Source organism: Maylandia zebra, linkage group LG9 (assembly GCF_041146795.1).
Source record: "Maylandia zebra isolate NMK-2024a linkage group LG9, Mzebra_GT3a, whole genome shotgun sequence".
Lineage (NCBI taxonomy): Eukaryota > Metazoa > Chordata > Actinopteri > Cichliformes > Cichlidae > Maylandia > Maylandia zebra.
In genome coordinates, this window is record NC_135175.1 from 34,407,794 (window position 1) to 34,434,138 (window position 26,345).

General features: G+C 45.3%; 1 protein-coding gene across 3 annotated transcripts; it reads right to left on the reverse strand.

The window, feature by feature from the left end:
* Window positions 1–1,868: 1,868 nt before the first annotated feature.
* Window positions 1,869–23,987, reverse strand: LOC101485891 (cullin-1). 3 transcript variants are annotated; one of them, XM_076888511.1, is made up of 22 exons: window positions 23,807–23,987; window positions 12,008–12,429; window positions 9,760–9,934; window positions 9,499–9,666; window positions 9,252–9,302; window positions 9,072–9,162; window positions 8,262–8,425; window positions 7,981–8,143; window positions 7,619–7,749; window positions 7,142–7,249; window positions 6,923–7,071; window positions 6,270–6,318; window positions 6,051–6,182; window positions 5,826–5,943; window positions 5,639–5,715; window positions 4,628–4,746; window positions 4,090–4,195; window positions 3,957–4,004; window positions 3,757–3,839; window positions 3,558–3,663; window positions 2,761–2,874; window positions 1,869–2,681 (listed from the first exon to the last, which is right to left on the reverse strand). In XM_076888511.1, exons 2-22 carry the CDS (start codon window positions 12,145–12,147, stop codon window positions 2,601–2,603), a joined length of 2,373 nt encoding a protein of 790 aa, XP_076744626.1. In that variant the 5' UTR covers window positions 12,148–12,429; window positions 23,807–23,987; the 3' UTR covers window positions 1,869–2,600. The 3 variants fall into 3 exon arrangements, with proteins under 3 accessions (XP_076744626.1, XP_014267634.1, XP_076744627.1); XM_014412148.4 differs by having other exon boundaries at window positions 6,923–7,029; window positions 23,807–23,986; XM_076888512.1 differs by lacking the exon at window positions 23,807–23,987 and adding an exon at window positions 17,479–17,618.
* Window positions 23,988–26,345: the final 2,358 nt, after the last annotated feature.

Genomic DNA, 26,345 nt, shown 5'->3' on the forward strand with positions numbered 1-26,345 from the left:
TCTTGAAGTTGTCCAGAGGCCTGGTAATGAACATGTGATTCAGGTGTGTTGACCCAGGGTGAGATCTAAAACCTGCAGGACACCCGCCCTTGAGTTCCCCACCCCTGTGTTAATGGGTAACTTGGGCTCCATTTGTTAAATATAAACCTAATTATCTGTTGACATCCCTGATAAACTGATTGTTAGCATTTAATAAATTCAAAGATCTGCAGGAACTCTGTGGAATAAAGTTTGTCAGGTTCCTTAAATGAGATGTGGAAACTCCAGTGAGGACATTTCAGTTTCAGATTTGCGTCTTTTTGTAGTAAATCTCACCTCTAATCTGCATGAAGCAGAGGAACTTGTTTCCTACTTAGTCACCACCACCCAAAGTGAAAGTCTGCTTCAGATCCGAGGTCTCAGGTTTCCCCTCACATCTTCCAGGCTGCCCAGTGTTCGAGACATCAGCCTCATTTTTGATAAACACTTTGTGGTGCTCAAAGAAATCGAGAGCCTCTAATCCCATTAAAATATCCAAAAACACTCATGTGCTTTTTTCATGCAGGGACTATTTTCTTTCTGTTGTCTACATCCGCTCAGTGTGAGCCCTTCATCACAGGTAAAACTTTAAGAGCTGCAGTTCCTCCAACGGCCGCTTGGAGGCTCCATAAGTCTCCACCTTTATATGATCTTTATTTAATAACTCACCTGTTTGAAGCTTCGAGTTTGGTGGGTGACTCCAGGAAGTGTGCTGCAACTTCAGTGACGTGCAAATATTTTATTAACCTGTGTCTATGTGTTGTGCTCAGCTTGTGGACGCTCCGTTCATCAGGATTCAAACCTCTCCAAATATGGTCATTTAATACCGTCACTCGTGTAATACCGCTTTGAACCACAGGGTGGAGCAGCGAGTCAGTGCTGAATGCAATCTAAGGTGTGGGTAGTCATCTGTGCAAAAAGCATGTTAGTCATGCTACTGATTCCAGCGCAGACAGGTCGTTTTTCTGTGTGAGTGCATCATTTCTGTTTTAAATAGAAACCACACAGATCATCTCAGAGTTTTACATTTAATGACATTCCTTCCAGACGACCTGTTTGGCAGCAGTGTTCAAACTGAAGCCTGCAGCAGCCGACATGAGTGCAAGTGTGCGTCTGCAGACCCGTGTGTCACCCAGCCTGCAGATCCTCGGGGTGATTAATTAAAACCAGTTTTATCCAACAGCTTTAAAAATATTTATTTTAAGAATTTAAATAATTACATCATGCCAGAGTATTTTATTATGAATTTATTATTTAAAACAGACATTTTAAGGTTTTTAAATCAAAATATTAAATATATCTGACTGCACTGAAACTCAAACTGAACGACGTGCTGACTTGAACAAACTGTTTTAAACAGAAATGATGCACTGAGATGAAACATGGAGCTCAAAGCTCGAGAGGAGGGTCGCTGCCTCCCTGTGGTCAAAGTGCCCGTTACATTTTTCAGTTGTTATAAAGCAGCAGTGAGTAAACTCAAACATTACTGAACCATGTCTCTCCGAGTACAAAAATATTCCAGCAGCTGGTGGGCTGCAGCTCCGACCTGCTTGAACGTGGCAGCAGCGGAGCTAAACTCTGAGCAACACGTGAACCATAAAACAGCGAGACGCCGGCGAGCTTCTGCTCCAACATCGAGAGCTGAAGAGGACATCAGAGACAAACATTTAAATAAAACCCAATATGAGCTCATCAGCTGACCCTCACCTGTCCGTCCACCATTAACCCGAGCCTATCTGTGCAGTGACTGAGGACCTGTGACCTCTGACCCAGAGCAGAAGCATGTGACTGATTTCAGGGTGTACCGGCCCTTTAAACACGGGTGAACAGAGTGTCGGGGGAGGCGGGCATTAGAGAAATCTTTCCTTGTTTTTATTCATCACACATTTAGAAAATGAACCACACTATACAAATGTCCACCGTTCGGTACAGAGACTCCTGCTCGAACCCACCGACCTCGCTCTGACGCGACCTCAGCGGCTCCTCCTCCTCCGATGCAGTGGCGGACTTTAAGTTACAGGACCGGCGTCGACCTGGTGGGCGTGCGGCAGCAGCGGCCCGGGCGACTCCGCTCTTTATGCTTACGTGAGAATCTTTTTCGTGGTCGCTGTGGCGCAGGTAGGCAGTAGCATGCAGAAACCTTTGGATGCGGCTCTCCTCTGATTGGCTGTAGGCTATTTCATCACGCTTATGTAAAGGGGATGGGGGTGGTGATTGGGGGGCGGGGCTTGTTTATTCCTCTCAGTCTGTGGTTGTTTTTTTACAGTATGACAACAAGGAAGTGAGCGTTCGAGTCGCACGATGAGGCGGGGACGGGCGAGCGTGAAGAAGGGGTTTCCCGGTTCCGACAGGAGGGGCGTTTTCGTTCCTTCATCTCTTGAGGCGAGAGGAGCGAGCTGCCCCTCCCCCCCTCGGGTTTGGTGGCGGTCATCATCAGGGTGGTCACGCTCAGAGGGATCCACACTTTATTACTCAGACATAAAATAAAAAATAAAAAACAAAAAAGATAACAAATTAAAATTAAACTAAGGAGAGCCGGCGGCGACAGGCGGGCAGGTGGGAGGGGGGAGGGCGGGTGGCGCTCAGGCCAGGTAGCTGTACGTGTCCTTCTCGCCGTCCACTCGCTCCAGGTACTCCTTCTCGATCAGGATGTCGATGCATTTCTGTCCACGGGGGAGAAAAAACACTCGTCACACTCTGAGCCACACACACACACACACACACACACACAGGTGTGCGTACCTTGATGACGGGGACTCGGGGTTTGAACCGGGATGACAGCTGGTTCAGGACCTCAGCCAGGAGCTGCTGGTGCTTCAGGACCTTCCTCATCTTCATGATCCTCACTATGGCAGCCTGCAGGGGACACAGGAGCGCCGTGTGAGAGCAGGAGGGCAAATCTGACAGCTGGCTCCATGCATGGAGCCTCGGAGAATCAAACTGATTCATGCCCAGCGACGGCGCCTTTTACATGTTTACAACATGGGAAATATTTTTAGGTTTTAGCAGCAGATCCCCCATTTTTTACATTTACAGAGTGACTACAGCAGCCGTCTGAAGAGCAGCGGCACACGTCTCCAGTTTTCCCGCCTTCACAGGGTCGACCGTCTGTTTTTGTGTGTTTGAATCTGATCAGAAAATATTTTAACAGTCACTGTTCTACAGTTTCAGACGAGCTCACCGTAGCTGGGATCATACACACCGTTACTTTAACGCAGATAAGAATCTTTAGCAAACTGATTTGTTTGGATTAGAGGTTTTTGCTTCTGTCACACATTCAAACAAACGTTTCCTCGTTTGCTCCTGATGAACTCTGAGATTCTTGTTGTGCGTTTCTGTCTGTGTTCATGCTCTTATGTTTGTGGGTCTGTGACTTTTAGGGGAGCAGAAGCTGCACTGAACCACTTTATGTCCCTTCATGCCCTCATACAGCTCTGCTGGAGACGGAGGAAAAGCTCAGTGTTTGGTTTTTTTCAGCATGTTTTAAACGTGATGCAGAGGGTGGAGTGGAGTGGAGTGGAGTGGAGTGGGAGCTGCACCTGGATGAGGAGCTTTCGATCCTCCTCGATGTTCTTGTGAGTCGTCTCCTGCTCCTGTTTCTGCTCCGTCTTCATCGGCACGTTGATGTTCACCCTCAGCTTCTTACTGCGCAGCAAACAAGAGCAACAAGCTTCAGCATCCTCCTACATCACAGGCACACTTTTATTTAAGGCGGATTTAAGGTGGAGCGTGTCTCACTTCTTATATCCAAGGAAGAGTTTGATGACCGTGTCGGACTTGAACTCCACCTCGTCCACGTTGGCGTTCTCGTCCTCCAAAACCTGACGGACACAAAGTTTGGATTCAGCATCAGGTCTGCCATTACTAAAGCGTTTCTATGGAAACTAAAGACCAGCCACACGTGAGGATTTCACCTCCGGACAGAAAACGTGACTCACCAGCAGCTTCGATTTTAACAGAATCTGAAGAACTTGAACCAAAATGTCCTGAAAACAGAGCAGAGGGGTCAGAGACGCCTGCTCCGCGGCGACAGAGCAGCACGAAGGAAGGCGGCGGTGTTTGTGCGCTTACAGTTTTGATCTGTGTGCTGTCAGTGAGCTGCTGCACCGTGTAGCTGTCCTCCGTGTTGTACTGCAGCAGGATGGCCATCTGGAAGGTGGAGGCCTGCAGCGTGTACCTGTCAACAAGCACAGCAACAGTAAGGAGCGGCGTGGGCTCGGCTCCTCGCGGCCGCCACACGTACCTCACGACGGTGCGCTCAGAGCTCTGCAGGTCTGCTACCAGCCTGAGAGTCACCACAAAAGAAGAATTCAGCACGAGCCTCAGATTCTGCTCCTCTGTGTCACAAATGCCTTAAAACCTTTCAGAGGCACCAAATACTCACTACAGTCCACGTGTGTATTAATCCGCCTCTGAAAATAGTCCCTAAAGTGGTGTTTCATTCACTCCAGTGTGAAATAGAAACTCGGTAAGACACAAAAATACATTTACTGCAACAAACTCGCCGCGCAAGAATCTCAAATATATTTGATGTAACTTTCATGGCTGATCACCAGAGCTGTGGCGCCACAGCGCCCCCTACCTGTGCGCTCACAGACTGCACGCGTACCTGTTCTTGAAGCAGTTGGTGACCAGCTCTCCTTTGGACAGGTGATACAGCCAGGTCAGCTTCCTGCCGCTGTGCCTGCTGGCGTAGAACGCCGTGAAGCGCTGATAGCTCCGCTCCAGCTGTGCAGGAGGAGAGGCAGAGGGTCAGAGCCACGGTACTCAACCTGAGGTCTGCGGACCTGTAAGGGATCTTCTTATTAACACCATTTGTCACGGCACAAAGCTGTGACCCACTTCCACAGTCGTCTGTCTGCACGTCTCTCCTGTAATCTCTCATCATATTAGGTTTTTATTTCTTGGCACCTTCTGGCAGCAGTCGTTTTCTTAGCGCAGCTTATAAAGCAGGAAAACAAATACCAGGCATATGATTTAAACCCTCCATCCACACGTCCTTCAGCTGAAGGCGTTTAAAAGTAAGAACAAAGTGTTGCTGATGTGTCACCACTCAAACGTCCACACTGAGCTTTAAATGTTTAATGAGGAAATCAAACTGTCCTTGTTTTTACAGGAGAGATTTAGTTAAATACTGAACTAGAGCTTCAAAGATGTACGTTTCAGATGCTGCCGGATGACAAAACCTACGACGTGTTAAATTTACCAGACACGAAACATTCATGAGGGGAAAACTTTAAGTTGAGGAGCAATATCGCTTCACTTTTCAAGGTTTGGTTGGAAAAGACATTCATGTCTTTGAACTCCTGGGATCAATAACTCATAAGCAACATTATGAAAACACCTCCTCCTCCTCCATGTCACACCATTAAAGCAGTCGAGCTAGCAGCTCGTTTTCATTACCAGCAGCACTGCTTGATCATGTTTTTATGACTTATTGATCCTGTGAGATGAAATGTGGGAATCCTTTTCCAATCGTACCTGGAAAAGGTGGAAGCGCCTGCAGGGGGGAGAGGTTTCTTTATCAAATCACGACTTTGATCTTCAGAAGTCAGAGTTTTATCTCTGAAATCAGCAAGAATGAAATTAGAAAAATGAATTTTAAAGCGTGCTGGATTACCTCTGAGGGCAGAGCGAAGGTGCAGGACTGCTGGAAAGGCCAAGAGCCGGAGCTCAGAACCTGGATGCTGAAGTCCACTGTGACACAAACACAATGAAACTGCGTCCATCTTCACATACATGTGAGACTTTATTTTGAATGTGTATTTGATTTAGACAGCTGTGTGTGTGTGTGTGCGCGCACTTACAGTCCAGCGGCTCAGAGTTGGTCAGGTGCTTCTTGAACTGCTCGTTCAGGTCCTTACTGACTCCGATGTCCTGGAACATTCGCTGCAGTTTGGACGTGTACTCAAAGCCGCACGCTTGCTGCAGGAGGAAGAGAAGAAGTCAAAACAACCCTGCAGACGCCCCACACCCACACACACACACGCTGCCTGGAGTGTGTAACGAGTGCACACGCATGTGATTCCGACCTTGAGTTTGGAGATCATGCTGGCCTCGGCGTCGTCGCTGGCGCTGTTCTGGTGGACCAGACGTTTGGCCAGCATCTTGGCGTAAAACTTCTGGAAAACGTCTTTGTCCTCGATGTACTTGAACACAACCATCTAAGAGAGGAAACAGCGTGGAGTCTTTGGTTTCACTGCAAAACTAAGACATCACCTTACAGAGAAGCTCGGGTCACAGCATCTCACCACTTGGTTCAGAGTGTCCTCCAGTTCAGCCTCCTCTGGGTTTTTGGAGCTGAAAAGGAAACAAAAACAAACAAAATGTTGTTTTAAATCTCATTTGGAGGTTAAATTACAGACAGGCAGATGCTATACTATTGTTCAGCCTCTGAAGCAAAGCTAAACCATCCCTGTGTGGATGAAGTAAACACTGTCTGCTCAGCTGCATCACTCTCACACTCCTCAGCTGCTTTTAAGCAGCTTCGTCCACCTCGCCGCGCTTTGAAAAGAGTCTTTGTTTTTGTCCTGAGTTTAACAAAGCAGTCAGGATGCAGACGCCACTCAGAGTTACTGAACCCACAGAGAGCGCAGTCCTGCTGGGGAGAGTCCCACAGTGGAACAGCATCCACTGATCAGGAAACAACAGCTGCCCAAACAAACCCCTCGTGGCGCACTTCTGTTTGTCACAGAGCTTTTCATCATTCGTTCAATGTTTCACTTTTAGGACTGAAAGTGTTGACTCTGTTTGAAACAGGTCACAGAGGAAGAAGAAAGTAAGAGCTGGCGACAGCACGTTTGACTTTATTTAAAAGACAACGGCAGAAGCCTCAGAAGGAGTCCAGGGAAACTACACGACATGCTGAGCTGCGCGGCTCACATGCATTGTGCACATCACCCACCTCTTCTTCAGTAAAGAGTCGCAGTATCTGGCCAGCAGCTCGGGAGACTTGCTGGACGACTGAGCCATCCTGGTGACGGCGTTGTTGTTGATGAACCGACCACACGCCTTCAAAAGGAGACAAATCCACGAGTCTAAAATTTCACCTGCCTGTAGGAATCCAGTGGATGACATCACACTGTCTGCTGCCATCTGTTATCTACAGTCTGTGGTTACTGACCTTGTCGAGTGCGGCCACGAAGCCGGCGTCGTTGTTGAAGGCAGACATGACCAAAGCGTTGTACTTCTTATGGACGTCCAGGGTGGTCTGCACGTACACTTTGGGGTCCTGGAAACAAACGTGCGCGCGCGCACACACACACGCACACACACACACGCACACGCACACACACACACGCACACACACACACACACAGGTCAGAGCCTGTGAGCCATTTTTAACATAAATGCTAACGTGTGATTGTCCTGTTAGTACATCTGCTGTGGAGCTCAGGGATCCGCCCACTCTCTCCATCAATCTGCTTTAAAAACTCCAACAAACTCATTTGGTCTCCGTGTGTTTGACTAACAGGCCACACGTTTATCATCTCACTGCTACCTGACAGACAAACGAAGCTTCAGAGCCTCCTCTCCTTCAGTCGACTCCTTACATTAAACTAGTGAGAAACACTGAGGTGAAAAAAAAAGTCCTGCGTACGTTGAGCGCTGCCTCGCCGCACTTCTCAATGGCGGCCAGGCCCTGGTTGTGGATGTGGGTCTCTAGAAGCTTCTTCAGCTCACCCAGACCGTCTGTGATCCGCGACACCAGGTTGTACATCCGGCCCAGGTCTGAAACACACAGAGAGAAAGCTGCATCTGTGAAACACCAGGTCATCGTTACTGGAGACAAAAGCTTTGAGTTATCCAGGAAAAGATCGATGTTTGGAGTGTGTGTGGAATGCAGCGCGCGCACACACACACACACACACACACACCAGAGGGGATCAGAGCTGCAAAAATATTTCCCTGTCAGCGTCACGGTGCCGTCTCTCCCATCCAGCAGGGAAAGGACACGGTTACCTTCGTTCTTGTCAGCGTCCAGCAGGTTCTGAAACTCTGTGTGGAAGATCTCCAGGTGCTTCTCGATCAGGACTTGCTCACACTTTCGGGCCAGTTCGTCCTGGGTGGATTCATGGAGGTAAACCTGCACACGCCGCTGCTCCTCCAGGAGACGGGCCTCCGCCTGAGGAAACGCACACAGAGGAAGCAGACGGACTCTGGTCACGACTCGGCGCTAAAAGCTCCACGTGTCTCTGCTCGTTCGCCCACAGCTGTTTGCAGCTGGACAGCACAGCGCCTACCTTCTTCATGTACTCTGTGACGGGGTTCTGCTGCAGGAACTCTGTGCTCTCACGCGTGTAGAAACGTTCTGTGTCAGTGAGGAACTGACATTCAAAGTACTCTTTGTACACGGACAGCGTGGGGCCTTTGGCGAAGGCGTCCTCCTCGTTCAGGCCCAGCTCGACTGCAGGAGGACAGAGGTGGGATTAATGAAAGCATCCACATCCTGTTAATACAAAACAAAAGTGTCTACACATCTAATTTAGTCTGAAACGATCCTTTCATTTAAAACAACAATAATGTAATATGTGCTCGCAGACAGCACCACGTGTCACAGTGAGCAACCAGCTTCATTCAGCCCTGTGCTGCTGTGGTTAGCATCGCCCAGCTGTGAGCAGGCATCTTCATGTTAAATCTTAAACATAATGTACGTGTGACCTTAGGCTAATAACTCTGAAATCATTCAACAGCTGCACAAAAGTCAGTCAGAAAAATCTCCAGCTGGGTTTAATTAGTCAGATTTGAGCTCCTGTGAACACGTGTGCAGACTCCAGCATGGGTAGATGTCATTTATTTATATAAGTGAGACAGGTGAAGACACTGCAGACAGTCTGCTGCTCTGATCACCGACAGCTTTTCATGTTAAACCCAACACATGCTCAGAGTAGCTGCTTGTGAGTCTCCACAGCCTCCGTTCACAGCTCCCACCAAACCAAGTAGAATTTCACATCAGCCTGAAAGTTATGCACAGCTCTCAGTCTGTGTGATCATTGCTGATACTCATAACCTGCTTGTGTTTGGTTACTCCCCTGTTGCACTCGAGGACCTACCATAAGACTGGACAACACCACTGATGAGCCGGGTGTTGATGGTCTCACCGTTCCTCTCTCTCTCTATCAGCTTCAGAACGGCGTTTGTTACCTGACAGGGAGAGAGGTTCGCTTCAGTAAACATGCAGAATTCAGCATTTTAATCACTGCGCTGTTTCTTTAAGAAGGAAAACTGCACACCTGTTTGTTGAGGGGTCGGAATAAACACTCCCTCCAGGTCACGAGTGCCAGCTGAGAGGAGGCAGAGTAAAGGAGAACCACAAGTTTAATAAAACAGTGTTTGCTATGAATCTGCTCCTACTGCGACCTGTCAGGTAAAGCTTTTGTGTAACTGCTGTTTGGGGACAGGTGACGTATTTAACTTCGTCCTGCTGGAACTGCATTTTTAACTCTGTGCATTCAAACAGAAAGGAACTGTCAGACTTACCGAGTATATCTCGTAGATGCCCTTGCGTCCCTCGTCACACTCTCGTCTGACCCAGTGGCGGTTGAGGTAGGCGCAGATCCCGTTAAGGACCTTACTGGAGAAACGGTAGTCCTCCCACTGCTGGGTGTAAAACTTCAACACGCACTCGTCCATCAGATCCTCGCCATCCTGCGGACGATAACGCGGAAAGCAAAGGGAGGAGGAGTTGAAAGGTGTCCGTGGTGCACTCGGTGAGGCTGCGACTGGTAACCATGGACTCACCTTGAGTAGGCTCGTCAGGTAGTTCTTCAGGAACTCCTTGAGCCGCTTGTAGAGCTCCAGGCCTACGAACTGAGCCCCGCCTGGAGTGGTGGACTTTTTGGAGGGCTTTGCTGGAGGCACGGAGCCCCGGCCCTGGCTGGACTGGTGGACGCTGGTGCAATAGTTATATACATGTCTGATCGAAGGGTTAAGGTGCGCACGTCACATCAGGGTAACCGCTGCATTCCTCACATCTGGCTGCTTGTAACATCAAGAGCAAGTATGTGAGGAATGTCCTCGGCTGTCGCTCTCTCTTTTCTGCATGAAATCACAGCACATGTGCACACAGCCCAGTTTAAACCTGGGCCGTCTGCAGGGACACGACCGCAGCGTCGAGCTTCCACGGCCGGGTGGACTTTATTTCATACTTCAGGGAAATGTGCGACCTTTAGCAGGAAAGGTGCACGAGGGGATAATCAGCTCTTCAGACTTTACGCCCACGTCCCCTGCAGACGCATTTTATGGACTTAAACCTTTTCTTTTGCACAGACAAACTTTATAAAGCTTTTTGAAACCAATTTTTAAAACCTACTCAAAGGTTGGAGGGAAGATTACAGTGTGAACATCAAGCTCAGGGTCGGTGAGTAATCCAAACTCTGCAGCAGCATATCAAAGACTAACCTTGTTGTCAAGCTCAGATATTCTTTCCCTGAAGGTTTGTTTGGCCCCGCCCACCAGGGCGTTTATTGTTAAACATGAACTTCTACTGAGAACAACGTGACCTTCATCCCACATGTTCCCTGTGCTGATGTGTTTGTATGAGAGTCACCAAACCTCCAAACATGGCTGTCGGAGGTTTCAGTCCGTCACTGAACGCGGCGCATCGTAACGAACGCCAACGTCTGATCACTGGACTCGTAACTCTCAGCATCTGTTTGCCTTTAGAAACCAAAACCTGTGTGAGGACGTCAGAAGAGCTAAAGCAGAGACAGTTGAAGCAGCGATGCCACGAGATTACCACTGAAGACATGTTGATGGTTTTTCTATTTATGGCAGGAGATTAAGAAATCTCCATGTTCTTCCCTTTAGCGTCCCTGAAAATGAAATCACTGCAGGCTTATGAATATACGCCAGCTATCTCAGCCGTGGAGGCACTCGTACAGCGTCTGCCTTGTTTGTGGTTTGTTTCTTGGCTTCTTTCTAAACGTGTGGAAAAAATAAACCAAATCTTCTTATTTTCTATTTAGTCTTACAGTTCGTTGTAAGTCTGGATAACAGAGCGTCTAATAAAGAGTCAATGGAGCCAAATGTCTTCATCAGAAAGCGAAATTCTTTCAAACACAACTTCAACCACACAAACACTGCTCTGAATCAAAGGTTTGCTTCCTGTTTGCTCCGTGTGTGAAACTCATTAATGGAACAAACGACTAGAAAAAAAGTTTGTGCTTCGGAGAAAAGGAAGTAACACACTAGTGAGATTAACCATCTGAAACAAACACACACGGAAAATTTGCTGTTAGGTTGTTAACTTTTAGCACTAAAGGGATATTGCAGTTCTTAAGGCAGCCACATTAATGATTAGAGGCAATAGAACAGAAGCTATGGCTGCTTGAATGAAGCAAAAATCCTGATCAGGGTGATTTTGGTTAATGATGTAATTCAATTTTTCATCTGCATTTTGTTTTTAAAGTGCCAAATCACAACAACAGCTGCCTCAAGGCGCTTTATTCACAATAATGCAGAGCAGACAGAAACCTGATGATTTAACACAATTATTGCTAAACATCAGTTACTGCACCTGTGGCTTTGTACAGGGGATTTCCTGTAAATAAAACAAATAAATATGTATTTTAAAGAAAGAGGAGAGGGTGGTGGGGGTTGGAGGGGAGTCAGAGACCGACTCCACCGCAGGACACTTGCGGCGAACACAGCCCAGCACGGCAGCAAACTCGAGCGACTGCAAGCTGACGGCCAACTGCCGCGTCCTGCCAAAAGAGGACCTAAGATCTGAGCAGGCCAGAGCCAATCCGGAGCAGCTGAAGCCAACCGTGAATAATCCTTCCACACCTACGGAAATCTCCAGCTTTACTGCCTCTAGATAGATCCTGTTACGCCAGTGTCAGAGTACTACTCCGAATGCTTACTGATTGAGCCTGCTCCTAAATGCCCTTCCTGCCTCTTGCTCAGTAACACACTGGTTTATCACACTTAATAAAGCTGGTTTGTATGATCACACACACTCAGCAGCACCCGCAGTCACACAGGATACGTGTAGAGTTCCATGTAGCGTGACTTGGCCATGCTTTGCCGCGTGTACACCTGCTGGATGCCAGCCCGCAGGTCGTCCCATATCTGGTCCAGGCCTATCTGTTTCAGTCCGTGTGGGTTCTGGGTCCTATTTGACGACATCGTGGTGGAGCCCAGTGTCCTCTCCGCTCCCTACCAATGCCCTCCCTTTCCTGCTCCAGCGAGCGTGTGCTCCTCCCCCTGCGCCTCCTCTCCTTCGCTTGATTTCGGTCCCAACTGCCTCGCTCTTTTCTCAGAGTCTGGAGTCCATCTGGGGACGATGGTGGCGGCCTCGGGAAGCTGTCGTCGGTTATGTGAGACGGGAAGGGGTCCCACTCTGCACGCCTGGGTGGCGCTGTCTGCCACTCCTCCACCTAAAAGCTTCGGAAGTCTTCACCAGATGACCTGCAAAGAAAACGAAGAGACACAAAAAGCCACCTGATTAACAATCTTTGACTTAAAAATAAATAAAAGCTTCACCAAAACTTCTGTTTTAAAGGATTCCCTTCATACATACGGCACTGAAAAATCACTGCAGCAGCCCTGCTGGTGATTAGCCAGGTAGGTTACCTGGATTTACCTTGTTGACACCTGGATCTGAGCCAGCAGACACAATGCTGACCGGACCCAGCGTCAGTCAGCTAATGAGATTAGTCACTACAGCGCCTGCCTAGTTTCCCTTACCACAGCCTCACTGTACACGAACTCCACATCCACAGTCAATAAGGGTTTTTTGGTTGCTAGGAGAAACACACAAACACAATGACCTACATTTATAACCTGTGTTTGCTTTGGCAGTATGGGAATGCATTCTGGGAGATTCTAAATTAATCAGAAACACTGAATTGTCATCTTGAAGGGCTAAAAACAATTAAACAGGCCTGTTTGGGAGTTTTTCAAACCACTGGCGTACTACTGGACAACTCAGATCATATTTTGAAAGTCTGGGAAGTCAACAGGCAATTTATAATCGAAAAAAAGAAAAACAAACACTGGCAAACAGACCAGATAAAAATTCAGACTGGCACATTCATGAGGGGGAAAAACCTTGTAAAGTCTTGTCTTAATTATACGAGTAGAAGAAAGGTGTTGCTGGGGTTGGATCATGCTTCGTGCGAGGTAGTGAATTTCTTTCCAACTTTGGGACGTGAAGCCATGAGGTTCCTAGATTCAGGAAGGAGTTTAAAAACCCATCCTGTGGGAAAGACTGAGTCACGACTATCGCACCACGAGGAGGGTAAACATCGGCAGCACGCAGAGGCCGGATCATTAGGGATAACAGAGAGACCTACAGCTGTAATTTCATCCCTGCTGACAGGACACGAGCAGGAGGTAAACCAACGCCACGGTTTGCAGCGTCAACATCTCTGAAGCCACAGAGAGACCGAGACACTAGGAACAAAGCAACCAGAGGTCTGAACTACAATCCACTCGACTTACTGGCTCTTTGTTTTGATTTACAATCACAAGCTGAAGAATATGTATGTTAGGAAACGTGCACAGGTAGCAGTATGTAAGCTAATAAGCTTTTTGAGCATATGTTCTGTGTTTACTGCCATCATCCTGTCAGGAAACAAAGTCTTTCACCAGCTGCAGCCCTTGCAGCTGCGATTGAGCCATCACTTGTAAGGACGTGGTCTAACAGAGACCAAAGCAAACTTATAAAGAAGATATCGTGGGACAGAAGGCAGAGTAGATGAGGCTGCTCTTAGTTACAGAGGCCTTCAGCTGAGAGCTGGACACAAAGACTAAACCAGCACATTTGTGTTGAAGTCCCGATTGAAACAATAAAATCTGTCCTCAAACATCAAGTTCATGAAGTTTAAGTCACATGAGGCTAATAAACCTGTTATTAGCATTATTTTAGTATAAACAGCTCTATTAGTTGGTATAATTACACGAACTACAGTAAACAAACAGTGTTTAACTTTTATGAACATTAGCTGACCATCCAGGAACAAAAGGTTAGGAAACATGACAGATTGCTCGATGGACTTTTGAAGCTCTGCGGGGAAACCACAGAAGTGAAATAAAGAAAAGCTGCTCGGCACGAACCTTGTGAGTTAACATTTAATGTTATGTTTAAAAGAGAATGGGTAATCATAAAAAGACACGGCTCACTGCTAGCCCATGTTTATAATTCTGATTATTTGAGAACAGACATGAAGAGGGAGAAAACAGACTGAAGCTGCTGCTGTGTGACTGGAGGAGGAAGAGGAGGGTGGACGGGCACAAACTGCTGCTTCGTGTAGGCAAGCGCTGCTATATTTAGCAGGAGCAGGCATGACCACTCACGGCTATCAGGGCCAGATATTCAGGACGTGACACGCGCGAAATCATCTGTTTACTTCCTTCCAACGACCAGTCTGGGTGATTGCAGGTCGTCTCAGCTACAGCTCTGCTTCTGAAGGCGTAGAAAATGAAACACTGGAAATGGGTCTTTGATTGAGACCTTATGTGAGCGTCTAACAGGCAACTGCTCAGATATAACACGCAGAGTTCCAGCAGAAATGACCGACTCGTGTTGGCTTCTTTCTAGAGCAGGGCGATATGACCAAAAACATTTATCACGATATACATTTGAAAATTTGCGATAACGATATAACTGACGATATAATTGACACCAGACAAAATACTTTACAACTCCACAACTTTATTAGTGCAAAACAAACATCAGTGTGTTTTCACTTAAACAAGCAGCTGTTTTATCTGCATTAAAGTTATATAAAAATGTAACAGCGCAAATTCCTGTCTGACAGTTTAACCAAAAGGCATTTCCAGTGGAAACTGGCCAACATATCCTCAGCATAACCATGTATAATATCCACAAAACTTAAAAAGAGCGTATACACACACAATACGGTAATATTATGTTGAAGCACAGTACGTATCACTCCGCGAGGCTCCGCCTACGATAGCCGTAACGCTCCGACAACCCATCAAGCGGTGCGGCTTCGTAGCTTAGCAAAGTCGTACTGAAACATCTGACAGATTTTCGAGCGCCGTGTACATAAAATGGTTTCGAGGTCAGTAAACACAACCAGAGTTCATACATAAGGCACACGGGATTATAAGGGGCACTGTCGACTTTCAGAAAAATCAAAGGATGATTTTAAGTGCGCCGTATTTTCCAAAAAACACTGTAATAACGACGGCCCGCTAGCATGCGCTACCATAAATAGTGCTTTGTTGTGTGTCTGATGGACGAAAGCTAAACCAGTTCCAGTGAAGCTGCAGCATTTTTACAAACCAGTTCTGGTTCATTGGTTTCATTTAACAATCCGCTTTCGCTCTTCTCATTCTCCATCGCCGCCATGCTTTTCCACCATGTGTGTATGAAAACAAAGGCACTGCGCATGCGCGTTTTACCCATACTCCATCGCCATATTTCATTTTCTTATCGTTGCCCAACATTACACCGGTATTACCGTGAATGGTATGATATGGCCCAGCCCTACCTCTTTCTGACTGGAATCACAGTAAAACTCACTTTTGCACTCACTTGAGACACAGCAGTGTGATGAAGATGAGCGCTGACGCCACTGAGGAAGATCCTAAACACAGCACTCAGCTCCAGCTCAGCTTGTTTCAGACAGGGGACGTACCCAAGGGGTTATTTTGATCTGTCAATCATGAAAAGCTGCTCTAGTATAACACTAAAAATAGAAATGAGTGAGATGTCCACTTCACAGCAGCCTCGCGTGTTTCTTTTTCTTTTACTGAGTCAAGCTTTGTAACCTTTTGGCTCCTCTTCAGCAGATCCTCGCTTAAACGCAAAAGGTAGCCCCTACCTGAGCTGTTGCCGTGGCAACTGGGGCAGACAATACCTGTGAATACTCATTGGACCACAGCAGGTAAGAGTGTAAGAGCGCTCAGTCTCCGCCATTTCCTGTTCTTGCAGCGGTGAGAAAGGTGCCCTTCACGGCGGCGCTGTGATCAGCTTTCAGATTCCCACAGCAGCAGGTATCCAGTGCCTGACCTATAATCAGCCCCACAGCCGTGTGACGGCGAGTAACAGGAAACGGAAGCTCGCAGAGCGCTTGTTGTGAAATGGGAATCCCAGCCCACGGTTATCAACAACGCCTCTGTGTGCAGCAGGAAGGCAGCGGAGCTCAGAGGTCGTGACTCGTGTCAGCGGACAGCTGACCCAGATAAGTCTGAACCACAGACAGCAACAAGGCCCACAGGAGTCCACGTCTGTTTATGAAGAAGCTTCATGATGAGGAGCAACAAAACGCCGCTCCTCTTCTTTGGACTTTAAGGTCTCAATGCAGGAGACCGCCGAAGCACCACCTGTGGCTTCCCAAGCGGTTTAAGTACATTATGCTACTGGCCGCTAGGCACGCTAACGAGCACACTGACAGGTGCTGCAATTACCATATTCTTCTCACTTAAGGCCTCTAATCATACGGTTTATGTACAATAATAAGTTAATGTGGTTTATGCTTGCTTCGCCCCTTGCTAATAAGCCGTGTGCACCAAAAGTGGCGTCACAGTTGCTGGAGCGCGCTGCAGTTTACTCTGCTTCCTGTTTCAGCTGCTTCTACTCCAATAAAAGGCTGAGGTGGATGTTTTTCCCTGAGAAGAAACACGCATCATTAGGAGACTGCAGCGAGCGCTCGTGCACCAGAGGGGTCATCAGATGGCATCATGGCAACCCTTACTAACACAAACTACGCATTTCTAAAATGGCCCTGCTGAACAGCATTCTGGGTAATGCTAACAGTGTGCTGGGGACTGGGCGGAGCTCATTCAGGAACGATGAAGAAAAGAGCAGACTTCAAAGAGAGCCATCTCTGCCACTTTTAAACAGGCAGACTTGTTTCACTTCATTTCTTCTTCTGTCCTGATTTACAGGACAGGACTGGAGGGGCTTCAGCACCTCCAGGTAACCAGGTAAGTCAAGAACAACATGTCACTCAAAGTTTTAAACCAGGAGACAGAAAATCTGTTCCACAAAGGTATTCATTCCAAAATGGAGCTTAATGAGCCAGATGTGAAGAAGTGTGAAACAGCTGTCTGGGTTACTCCGTTTGTTTTCCTGTCCACCGTTTCTAGAACTTTTAGACAACTTGGCTTTGAAATCCTATGTCAGTCCTGTTCATTAAAACGAGCATTTCCAAAGTCAGAAGTGTATTACAAATACACTTTATTACCATTCACTACTTTGACAGTTGAAAGTCATTTTAACTGACGCAGCCCAAAAAGTTTCTCCCAAAGTCAAGATTACAGTTACTTCTTATCAGAGACGACTGCAAACGGTTAAATGCTTTAAACCAGCAGCACAATCAGAATAAACCAAGAACTAAAGTCTCTCGCTCCACAGCACTTATGGCTTCAGTTCTAGTTACACGTCAGTGTGAACAGCGTCTCACAGACTTTGTACTGAAGAGTTAACAGGTTTATGACGCCTCTGTCGAGTCAAGTCCAGAAATATTTGCTGTAAGTTCTTACCCTGCTCGGCTGCTGCAGAATAACTTCAAAGCCTCCGTGAGCTTTCATATCAACCTCTGCCTGATGATCACCTGTCCCACAGTGTGGCCGACAGGTAAAGCGACTCCTGAGGTTCACAGCTCACCTGCATGTTTCTGGTTTCTCAGCTCGAGCAGAGCGCGAGAGAGGTTTGCTGAACGGGAAGGAAGCAGGAAGAAAGAGCAGGGAACACGCAGTGCTCGGTAAATCAGATTAGCCCAGTATCAGTGTGTCTGGGACAGACTCCACAACCTATTACCCTACATTTACCAGGAAACAAACCACCGCCAAACACACCAACACCCGCCAGCACGCTTCACACACCACCTAGAGTTCACATGGGAGCTTTACCAACAGAAGCAAACATTAAAAATCATCTGAGCCACTGTGACATAAATCTGCTTCTGATGAGCACGCAAACAAAACTTCACATCCAAGGATCTCAAACATCAAGCAGACGAACCCTCAGAGTCCCAGATGACACAACAGGATCATCTTAACTCGTGTGACCAAGGGTACACATGTACATGTACAGCTATACTTTTAAATCATGTTTCCTAAAATGAATTCATCATGTTTACAGTAAATGATCCACTGCTGTGGTGAATTTTATTTTTAAATTACAGCAGATTTATTTATTTGCGTGGATAGTGAGGACCACCCAAAGAAAATTCCTTGATTTAATTTACATAAGCATGTCAGCATAAGCAAGTTTAATAACCCGCTTGTTAAACAAGGTAAAACTTCAGCTCCCAGAGGCCACCTGGGGCAGGAAAACCTTTGTGCCACTATTCTGAGCGCACGTAAAAAAAAAAGTTTGCAAGTGTTGCATTTTGAGGAGAAAATTATTTTGATGTAGTCGGTGATTTTTTGTCAGTTCAGCCTTTTATATGTTTAACCCGAGTGACCCGGTCAGCTGGTGGGTAACAGGCATTTCTGAAAACGTTAGAGCTCTTATGCAAATATGTGATGTCTTGATGAATGGAGCAGGTATTAGAAGTTTACACAGAAACATTCTCTCCTGAAAATATCTTAAGTTTATTTTGTGACACAGACAGAGTAATATTTCAAACTCCGCCCCTCTGTGTTTCTCCACCACTGCCTCGTTTGAGTTTCGGACAAATGGATTCAGGGATATTGCATTTCGTCATTTCGAGCTGATTGGAGACCAGAACAGCCAATCAGATTTTTTTGCATCCAAGTCTGTGATTGGCTGGTTTTGTGGCACAAACATAACGGTGTAGAGAAAGAGTTGAGCGCACACGGGCAGAAATGTTGAGAGCGCGAGCAACACGTTGTGAGCGAGCGCACATGCAAAAACTGAGCGAGAGGGGCTGTTGGTGTGTGTGTGTGTGTGTGTGTGTGTGTGTGTGTGTGTGTGTGTGTGTGTGTGTGTGTAAAACAGCAAACGCTGAAATACATTTTTTGCACGCAGGAATGAATTTTGTTCACTCAAATTCAACTTTTCTTCGCTCAAAATGCAACACTTGCACCTGCAAACGTTTTTGCGTGCGCTCAATACAGATCTATGTAGAGTTTGGTGACACTGACTGAACTGTGTCGCAGACCTGGACAGAAACTATCACTGATTCCTGTCAGTGATGCAGTGTGAGGTTTATTATAGACAAAAGGTATTTCCATCTCTTCTGGTTATTATTATCATCAAGGACATTTTACAGACATTATGAATCAGACTAATTTAGGAAATAATCAGCACATCAGCCAATAACGGAAACATTTGTTCCTTTGTGCTCTATGCACTGATGCACACCCTGGATCAGCCTCTACGCTGACACCAACCTAACCAGACTGATTATGGCCTTTATTAAATCTATGCTCAGTTCACTTATGTCAGCTCCTCTCAGTTTGAGCTCATGAAACTTTATATTAATATCCTTTGAAGTATGTAGAAAAACACTGATATCAGGCTGGTACACTCATATCTGTGTATGTTCACGTCAAGTAAAACTATATGCTGTAGATTTCCAACACTGATATTAATGTGAACAAATAGTAGGTTCAGTAAATTTAACCAAACATGAGAAATAAGTACACGTTTCCCTTTCCCACCTTTAAATCTCTTTAATAGCCATTTCCAAGTATTCCTAATGACACCGTCCTGTTTACAGACCACGTCATGTCCACAGAGATCACAAGTCATCTTTAACAGGCAGATTTCAGGCGTCCATGCTGAGCAGAGAATGGATGAGACATCTGAACTCAGCATGAGGCAGTGAGCTGTTGTGAAAGAGCCCATCATGAGGAGCAGAGGGCAGCCAGAAGAAAAAATAAATCACTTTACATGCATATTTCCCATCATGCTACACACGGAAAAGCAACATAAGCCTGAAAGCCACAGATCGAGGGATATCCAAGTGCCACAAACAGCTCCACGGCATCGATAAACGTGTCAGGAGGAAGGCACACAGGCTGCATTTTGCGGTTATTTCAAGCTATAAAGAGGCTGACCGAGCTCAAAATATGACCGAGCATTTTCTTTGTTGTGTTTTGCCCTGTGGCAAATCCACCAAATAACCACGCAAGTGAGGAAGGATGGGTGTGCAGCCATTTCATCGTGGTTACTATACAAACCTACACTACACCCTTTATGCTGCCCCCGAGTTCTTCCTGTGTGTTCACTCTCAGCACAGCAGGTCTGCAGGTCAAGGTCAGCATCAATATTCAGCACTTGTTAAGTTATTCATCAGTGTGCAGCATTACATTTTCCATATTTCCAGAACATGTTTCACTGGACCATTTTTCCATTACACCATACACTCTTAGCTGGCTCCATCTACAAAACAGCGTATTAGTAGATTTTGATGACTAATATAAATAAAAACTAATTAGCTACTAAAGCTTTAAGATAAATGTAGTTTAGCACCTTTTCCACTCGCCCTTGTATGCTGCTAGAAATAGAGAGCCGAGGCTTCACGTTGCTTAAAACTGAGCCCAGTTTATTGCTTCTTTTGAGGAATCTGTGTCGAGCTCCACGGAGTCGAGGAAGAGGACAGGAAGTCAGACGCAGAATCAGCAGAGAGAATGAGCTCAATTTTCAAAATAAAAGATCCCAAGCAGACTAAGCTCTTCTGAAACACCTGGAACATGATTACAAAGCTGGAACAAAACTGCATCAGTCATGACACCAAAGACACACACCTGGTGTGTTTTGGAGGTAAATCTGCCACAGACGGAAGCCAAACAAGACGTCTGTCTGTTTACGGGCAGATTTCATTTCATCTTCCTTTCCAATCCCACAGCTTTGTCACTAAAACAAACAGCAGTGGATGGGAACAGCTGAGGAAGAAAAACACTTTTCTTCATGTTCAAGCTTGCTGATCAGGTAACACCTGTAAAGGTTTAGATTGTGATCAGTTTCAAGTCAAACCTTGTTCTTTAATGTACGTCTGCGTTCATTTTAACCCTTCTGAAACCCCACGTCTCTGAGAGACCGATGGATCAGAGAGAAAAAGCCCACCGCCATCAAAACGGCAGAGCAGGACACAAGTGAATAAATGCTGACGTCGTCGTCAGGCACTTGCAGAGGCGAGGCCATAGCTCTTAGATTCAACACAAACTTACAGAATTAAACTTTAGCACCACCTTCAGCGATGTAACAAGACTTTTCAGGCTGCTCTTATAAAAGTGAGCCCTGCTCCGGTTTACAGTTCATGCAGATCTACAGTCACAAATGTGAAACAAACTCTTCGCCTTCTCTAATAAACATTTCCTTATTTCAGTACCTCAAACACTTCATTTCATGGTAAACCGGCTGAAACCAGCATGAAAAGCAAATCAAGCAAAGGTTTGATTCACAGGTGAAGTCAGCTGCAAGGAGCCGGCCAATCAGTGTGCTCGACGTCATTTTTAAACTCAGGCCATCAAGTTTTGTTGAACCTGCACGTGCTGAACAAACAGCGTTAGAAACAAGATGACCTGAACTATCAGACACATTTCAGCTTTAAGCAAAAGGGTCAGTAAAAACAGCAGGACAGTGACAGGTTCAACAGAAGTGGAAATATAACTGCTCTTTGGCACCTTTTGTGTTTAGACTCTGAAGATGGTAAAAAGCTTTAATGTCTTTATCCCACTATAATAAAGGCCTTTTGTCACCTGTTGGTCTAATAATACGTTTTCTTTTTTAATAAGATTAGGTGACGCCTCACTTATGAGGACAAAAGTGTACATCAAAATACAATAATCAACACTATTCTTCAAAATAAAAGCCCTGATAAAGAAAACTAGCAGGCCATAAACCCAGGGAAGAAACATCTGTCTTTTAAAACTCCTCTGAACCGCAGCATTTTAAAACTGTGTGTGTGTGTGTGTGTGTGTGTGTGTGTGTGTGTGTGGGGGGGGGGGGGGGGGGGGGGGGGGGGTCAGCTTTAAAATCAATATAAAGACAAACTCAAAGTAATAAGGTGATTCTGATTACACAATTTTAGTCAAACTGAGCCAATTATTTCACAATTACATACTGCCGAAGACGCAGATTTATGGAACAAAGTTTAGAACTTAGACTTCACCATAACTTGAGTCTATTCCGAAACCTTAAAACACATATTTAAACACTGCGTGTCATTGTGGGGGGAAAAGTGCCATACAGCGCTTCATTTAAACAAATATTTATACAGCAATGCCCTCGCTTCTTTATGTTTTTCTCCTCGAGGAGCAAAACAAGCAAGGAAAAGGAAAAAAGCATCACTTTTTCTCATTTGTTTAGCTGAATATCCATCCATTCACTTCCGCTTATCCTTTTCAGGGTCGCGGGGGGCGCTGGAGCCTATCCCAGCTGTCATAGGGCGAGAGGCAGGGTACACCCTGGACAGGACATTTGCCAAAGTCTTGGCACTTCTTGACATGTTGTACAGTGAGCCCTCAAAGAAAGAAATGTATCCATCCAAATTTTAAATTTCTGTTTGCCAACATGTACTGAGGTGAGGAGAGCGGCACAACAGTGAGTGTCCACAGCCACTGGGGGCTCCGTCAAGCTCTCAGGGTGGACTTCATCCACTGGTGCATCAATGGTCAGAATTATAAACAGAGACGTTTAGATTACAAGTCACCGTGCAATCCCACAGTTACTCATGAAAGCAATGAGCCCACACACACTGTCCATGTAACAAAGACATATGAATAGAAAAACAGACATTTGACGACTATCGGTTGTGGATTGACCTCCAGAGGCATTGAAGCACTGTGGGATCATGTTGACGGACCAGAACAAAAGACAAACATCCAAAGAAAAGCTCTGACTGTCTGAAGCCTGGAGGACTTTTTAAAAAAGTGCTCAGATAACATGATTCAAACTCCTTAGACTTGTAAAAACTCGGATTTTGCCTTATTTAGATTTTTATGTTGAATAAATCGCTGCACACATTTCCCATTACTCCAGAAACACAAAGGAGTGAGGTGTAACTCAGACTCGTGCTGTATATTGTCCTGGATCCTGACAAATTCTAGGACTCCATAAAAGGGAAGCAATAATAAGTGAACTAAACTAAAGAGTTAGAATCCGGTACAACTGCCATCGACTCTTAATATCTCGTTTTAATGATCAGTGTCTAAAATAAGTGCACTGTTTAAATTAAGGAGAACTGTGAGGACGTATATCCAGGAATCTCGATTAGTATGAAAACAGACCTTTTCCAACAGCTGCTTCGCTCTGGCAGCTCAGTGTCAGCACTACCTCTGACTCCGAGCTTCTCCTAATATCTCAGGAAATGAGCGACCGTATCGCTGCTCCGCTCCACCAGTTGTTCCAGGAGTGTGTCCTGTTCGAATGACCAAACCGCACCGCACGGTCCACGGGGCTGTGCTCGAAAAAAACCTACCCCCAACGGATACTTGGGTATATTTTGAATATAATGATCCCCGGCGTCTGTTAATTTGGAAAATATTCGCTGTGATTATTCCCCGGAATGGAGTCAGGCGCTGCTACGCAATACTGCTAGCTCCCATTAGCCTCTGAGGCTCGATTAGCCTGGTAGCTTCGTCTGCTGCCCGAACGATGGATGGACCAGCTTCAAATCAAAACACAGCCTCTATGTGACCCACACTTATCAATCGCTTACACACATGTGTGGTACTTGGACTGTATTCAACATAAAGGCTGTCTTCTCACAGTCAAAGGCAGAGGCCAGGACAGACTAACAGCCTGGTGTAAAATGGCAGCCTAGCTCCTCGAGCTTCTCAATAATGAGTCAGGAAAACAGTTCGCTAACCGCCTAGCATTAGCCTGCTGGCTCTCCGCTTAGCAAGCTGGGAGGAAAAAAATCTCCCCCGGCCCAGCTCGAAAATGTCACCTTACCATTTTAAGGCAGTCCCAGTCACTTTGTAATCGCCGGATGAGTTATTTTTCAGTCCCAAAATCGGTGTCCCGCCGCCGTCTCCGAGTGTGTTTGCTGTCGGTTGCTAACTACGACTGCTGCGCTGCTTCGTTCGCACAAAGATCAGCTCACAGCGCCGCGGCCACTGACTGCAGTTGCTTTCAGGCTCCCTCGGAAATACGCAAGGCACCGCCGAAACACGCATACACTCTTTATCATAAAAGAATACGAGGGCTATGAAATACGTTTGTTTCTGCCACTGAAAAAAAACATGCCAGGCAGAGGTTCGTCAAAATTTCAACTAACTGACTCAAAGTTGAACTTTTAAAATAATAACTTACATTTTTAACTTAACTCTGCCTGGCATTTTTTTCTGTAACTGAAAAAATACTTCATAAATAACACTGTGAAAATAATATTGGAAGGTTTTTTTTTCCCAGAATATTCCAAAATGAAGTGAAAATACTATTCCAGATGAAATACTAATAATACAGTCTAAATAAAATCCAAATACTGACAGTAAAGTTGAAGTGCTTATGACTTACCCCCTGATTATTTGGATAGATGTGTATCAGTGGTTTGGTATGCAATACTAGTTAAATTGTGAAATACTTCTCTGTATCTGCAGTTATAACATCTGGAGTTCCACAAGGATCTATGTTGGGGGACTGTTGTTGTTGTTGTTTTTCTTCCAGTCAGTTAGCCTGGTGAACTCAAACCCAGGACCCTCTTGCTGCAAGGCAATGCTGCTAACTACTTTTAACCAATTTTAAATTTGACAAACAAATAGTTGCACACTTTGTTCTAACTCTAACATTCCCCAGATGTTACAGGCTGAACATCTGTTTTGTCAAACATTTACCACCTGCTGATCTCTGAAACTGTGGCTCATGGACAGTTTGCTGTTGTGTGTTTTTTAATGCAAGTATCAAAACCATGCTGGTACTGGTATTGGATCCATACTTTCTGTCCTTTAAGTGCAACATTCATGCACTGAATTGTGTTCATTTGTGTTAAATAAATCAGTACTGGTATCAGCAATACTGGCCCTGTATTTATTTGGTATCATATCAATACCAAAATTTGCAGCATAGCCCAGCACTACGGTGTGTGTAGACGGAGCCTGAGAAACATTCTGTTTTTCTCTCTCTATTTAATATAAAGTACATTAATTTAAATGTATTATGTAAATAACATTTACTTACTTACTAAGAATAAAGTCAAGACATAATTATGAGATTCAGATTTGAAGAACAAACAAAGAATAAAACCTAAACTATTCACCAGGTCGGTGTCTTTCAGGTGCTAATGGAGAAATCTTCAGCTTACTTTATAAAACCCAGAACAATACAAACACAGAACAGAGGTCAATCGCAGGTCAGGTCTTTTTCAACAATATCAAAGATTACAAATCGCTTGTGAAAGACCCTTCATTGATTTTATGTAATACTCTTGTTAATGTATTACTTAAATTCATTCATTAAACAGCCAGAACAAATGACACAAAATGACATAACTGAATATGCATTGTTTAAATTGAATGAAATACTCAATAAGCCTGTTTTAAGAACCAAACCTTCTGCTCAGACTTTGTGTTTACAGTCTATTAACGGTACTTATTGTAAATAACTGTGTTTAATGTAAAGAGACGACTGATTTTAGTTTGTGCTGAACTTCAGTAGAACTAAGCCTTATGTTCATTATCAGTTAGAGCCCCTCCTCAGCCTTTTCTTCTTCTTCTTTGGTGCAACCCTATAAATACAGTGTACCCCTTTGGCCTCTCCCCTTTCCTACAATTCCCCTGTGGGAGGGGTTTGTGTCCTTTCTTTGTACAACACACATATACAGTATATTTAGCCACCCTGATGTTTCTGATTGTGTTTTTAGTTCTATTATTGTCATCACTGTGTCTGTCTTTGCTAGATGCTGTAAATGTGTAGTACGTGTGTGTCGCATATGTGTTATAGGCACAGTCAGTGCTAGCATGAATAGATAATTCTTGCTAGCTTGGGAGTTGTGGTGGGTGGAGCCAACCCTCTTCCCTGCTGTTTGTAGTTGGTTGTAGGAGCTGGAGCGAGCAGGTTAATGACTTGGAGGTCTTTGTTTCTTTTTACCTTTCATTGTCAGACACAACATAACATACCTTCATACCGTGTACATTGTAACATACCTATAATAGATCCATATTTTGTAATATATCTATATTACTGCCAAAGCACTTTCTGGATGGATGCAAACTGCATTTCGTTGCCTTGTACTTGTAACATGTGCAATGACAATAAAGTTGAATTCTAATTCTAGCAACGCAGGAACACACCGGTCACATATACATATGATTTTACAATATATTTTGGGTTTTTAAAACCTTTTTTGCATGCATGTTTGATTTATATTACTGTTCCCACAGCTTGTATCTTGGCTGTGTTTTTGTATTTTATAGCTTAGTCAATATGGTGCATACCTGCCAAAGAGCTTACAGATGGAGATTAGCTAGGAGCTAAATCTGGTACAAGGCATTTC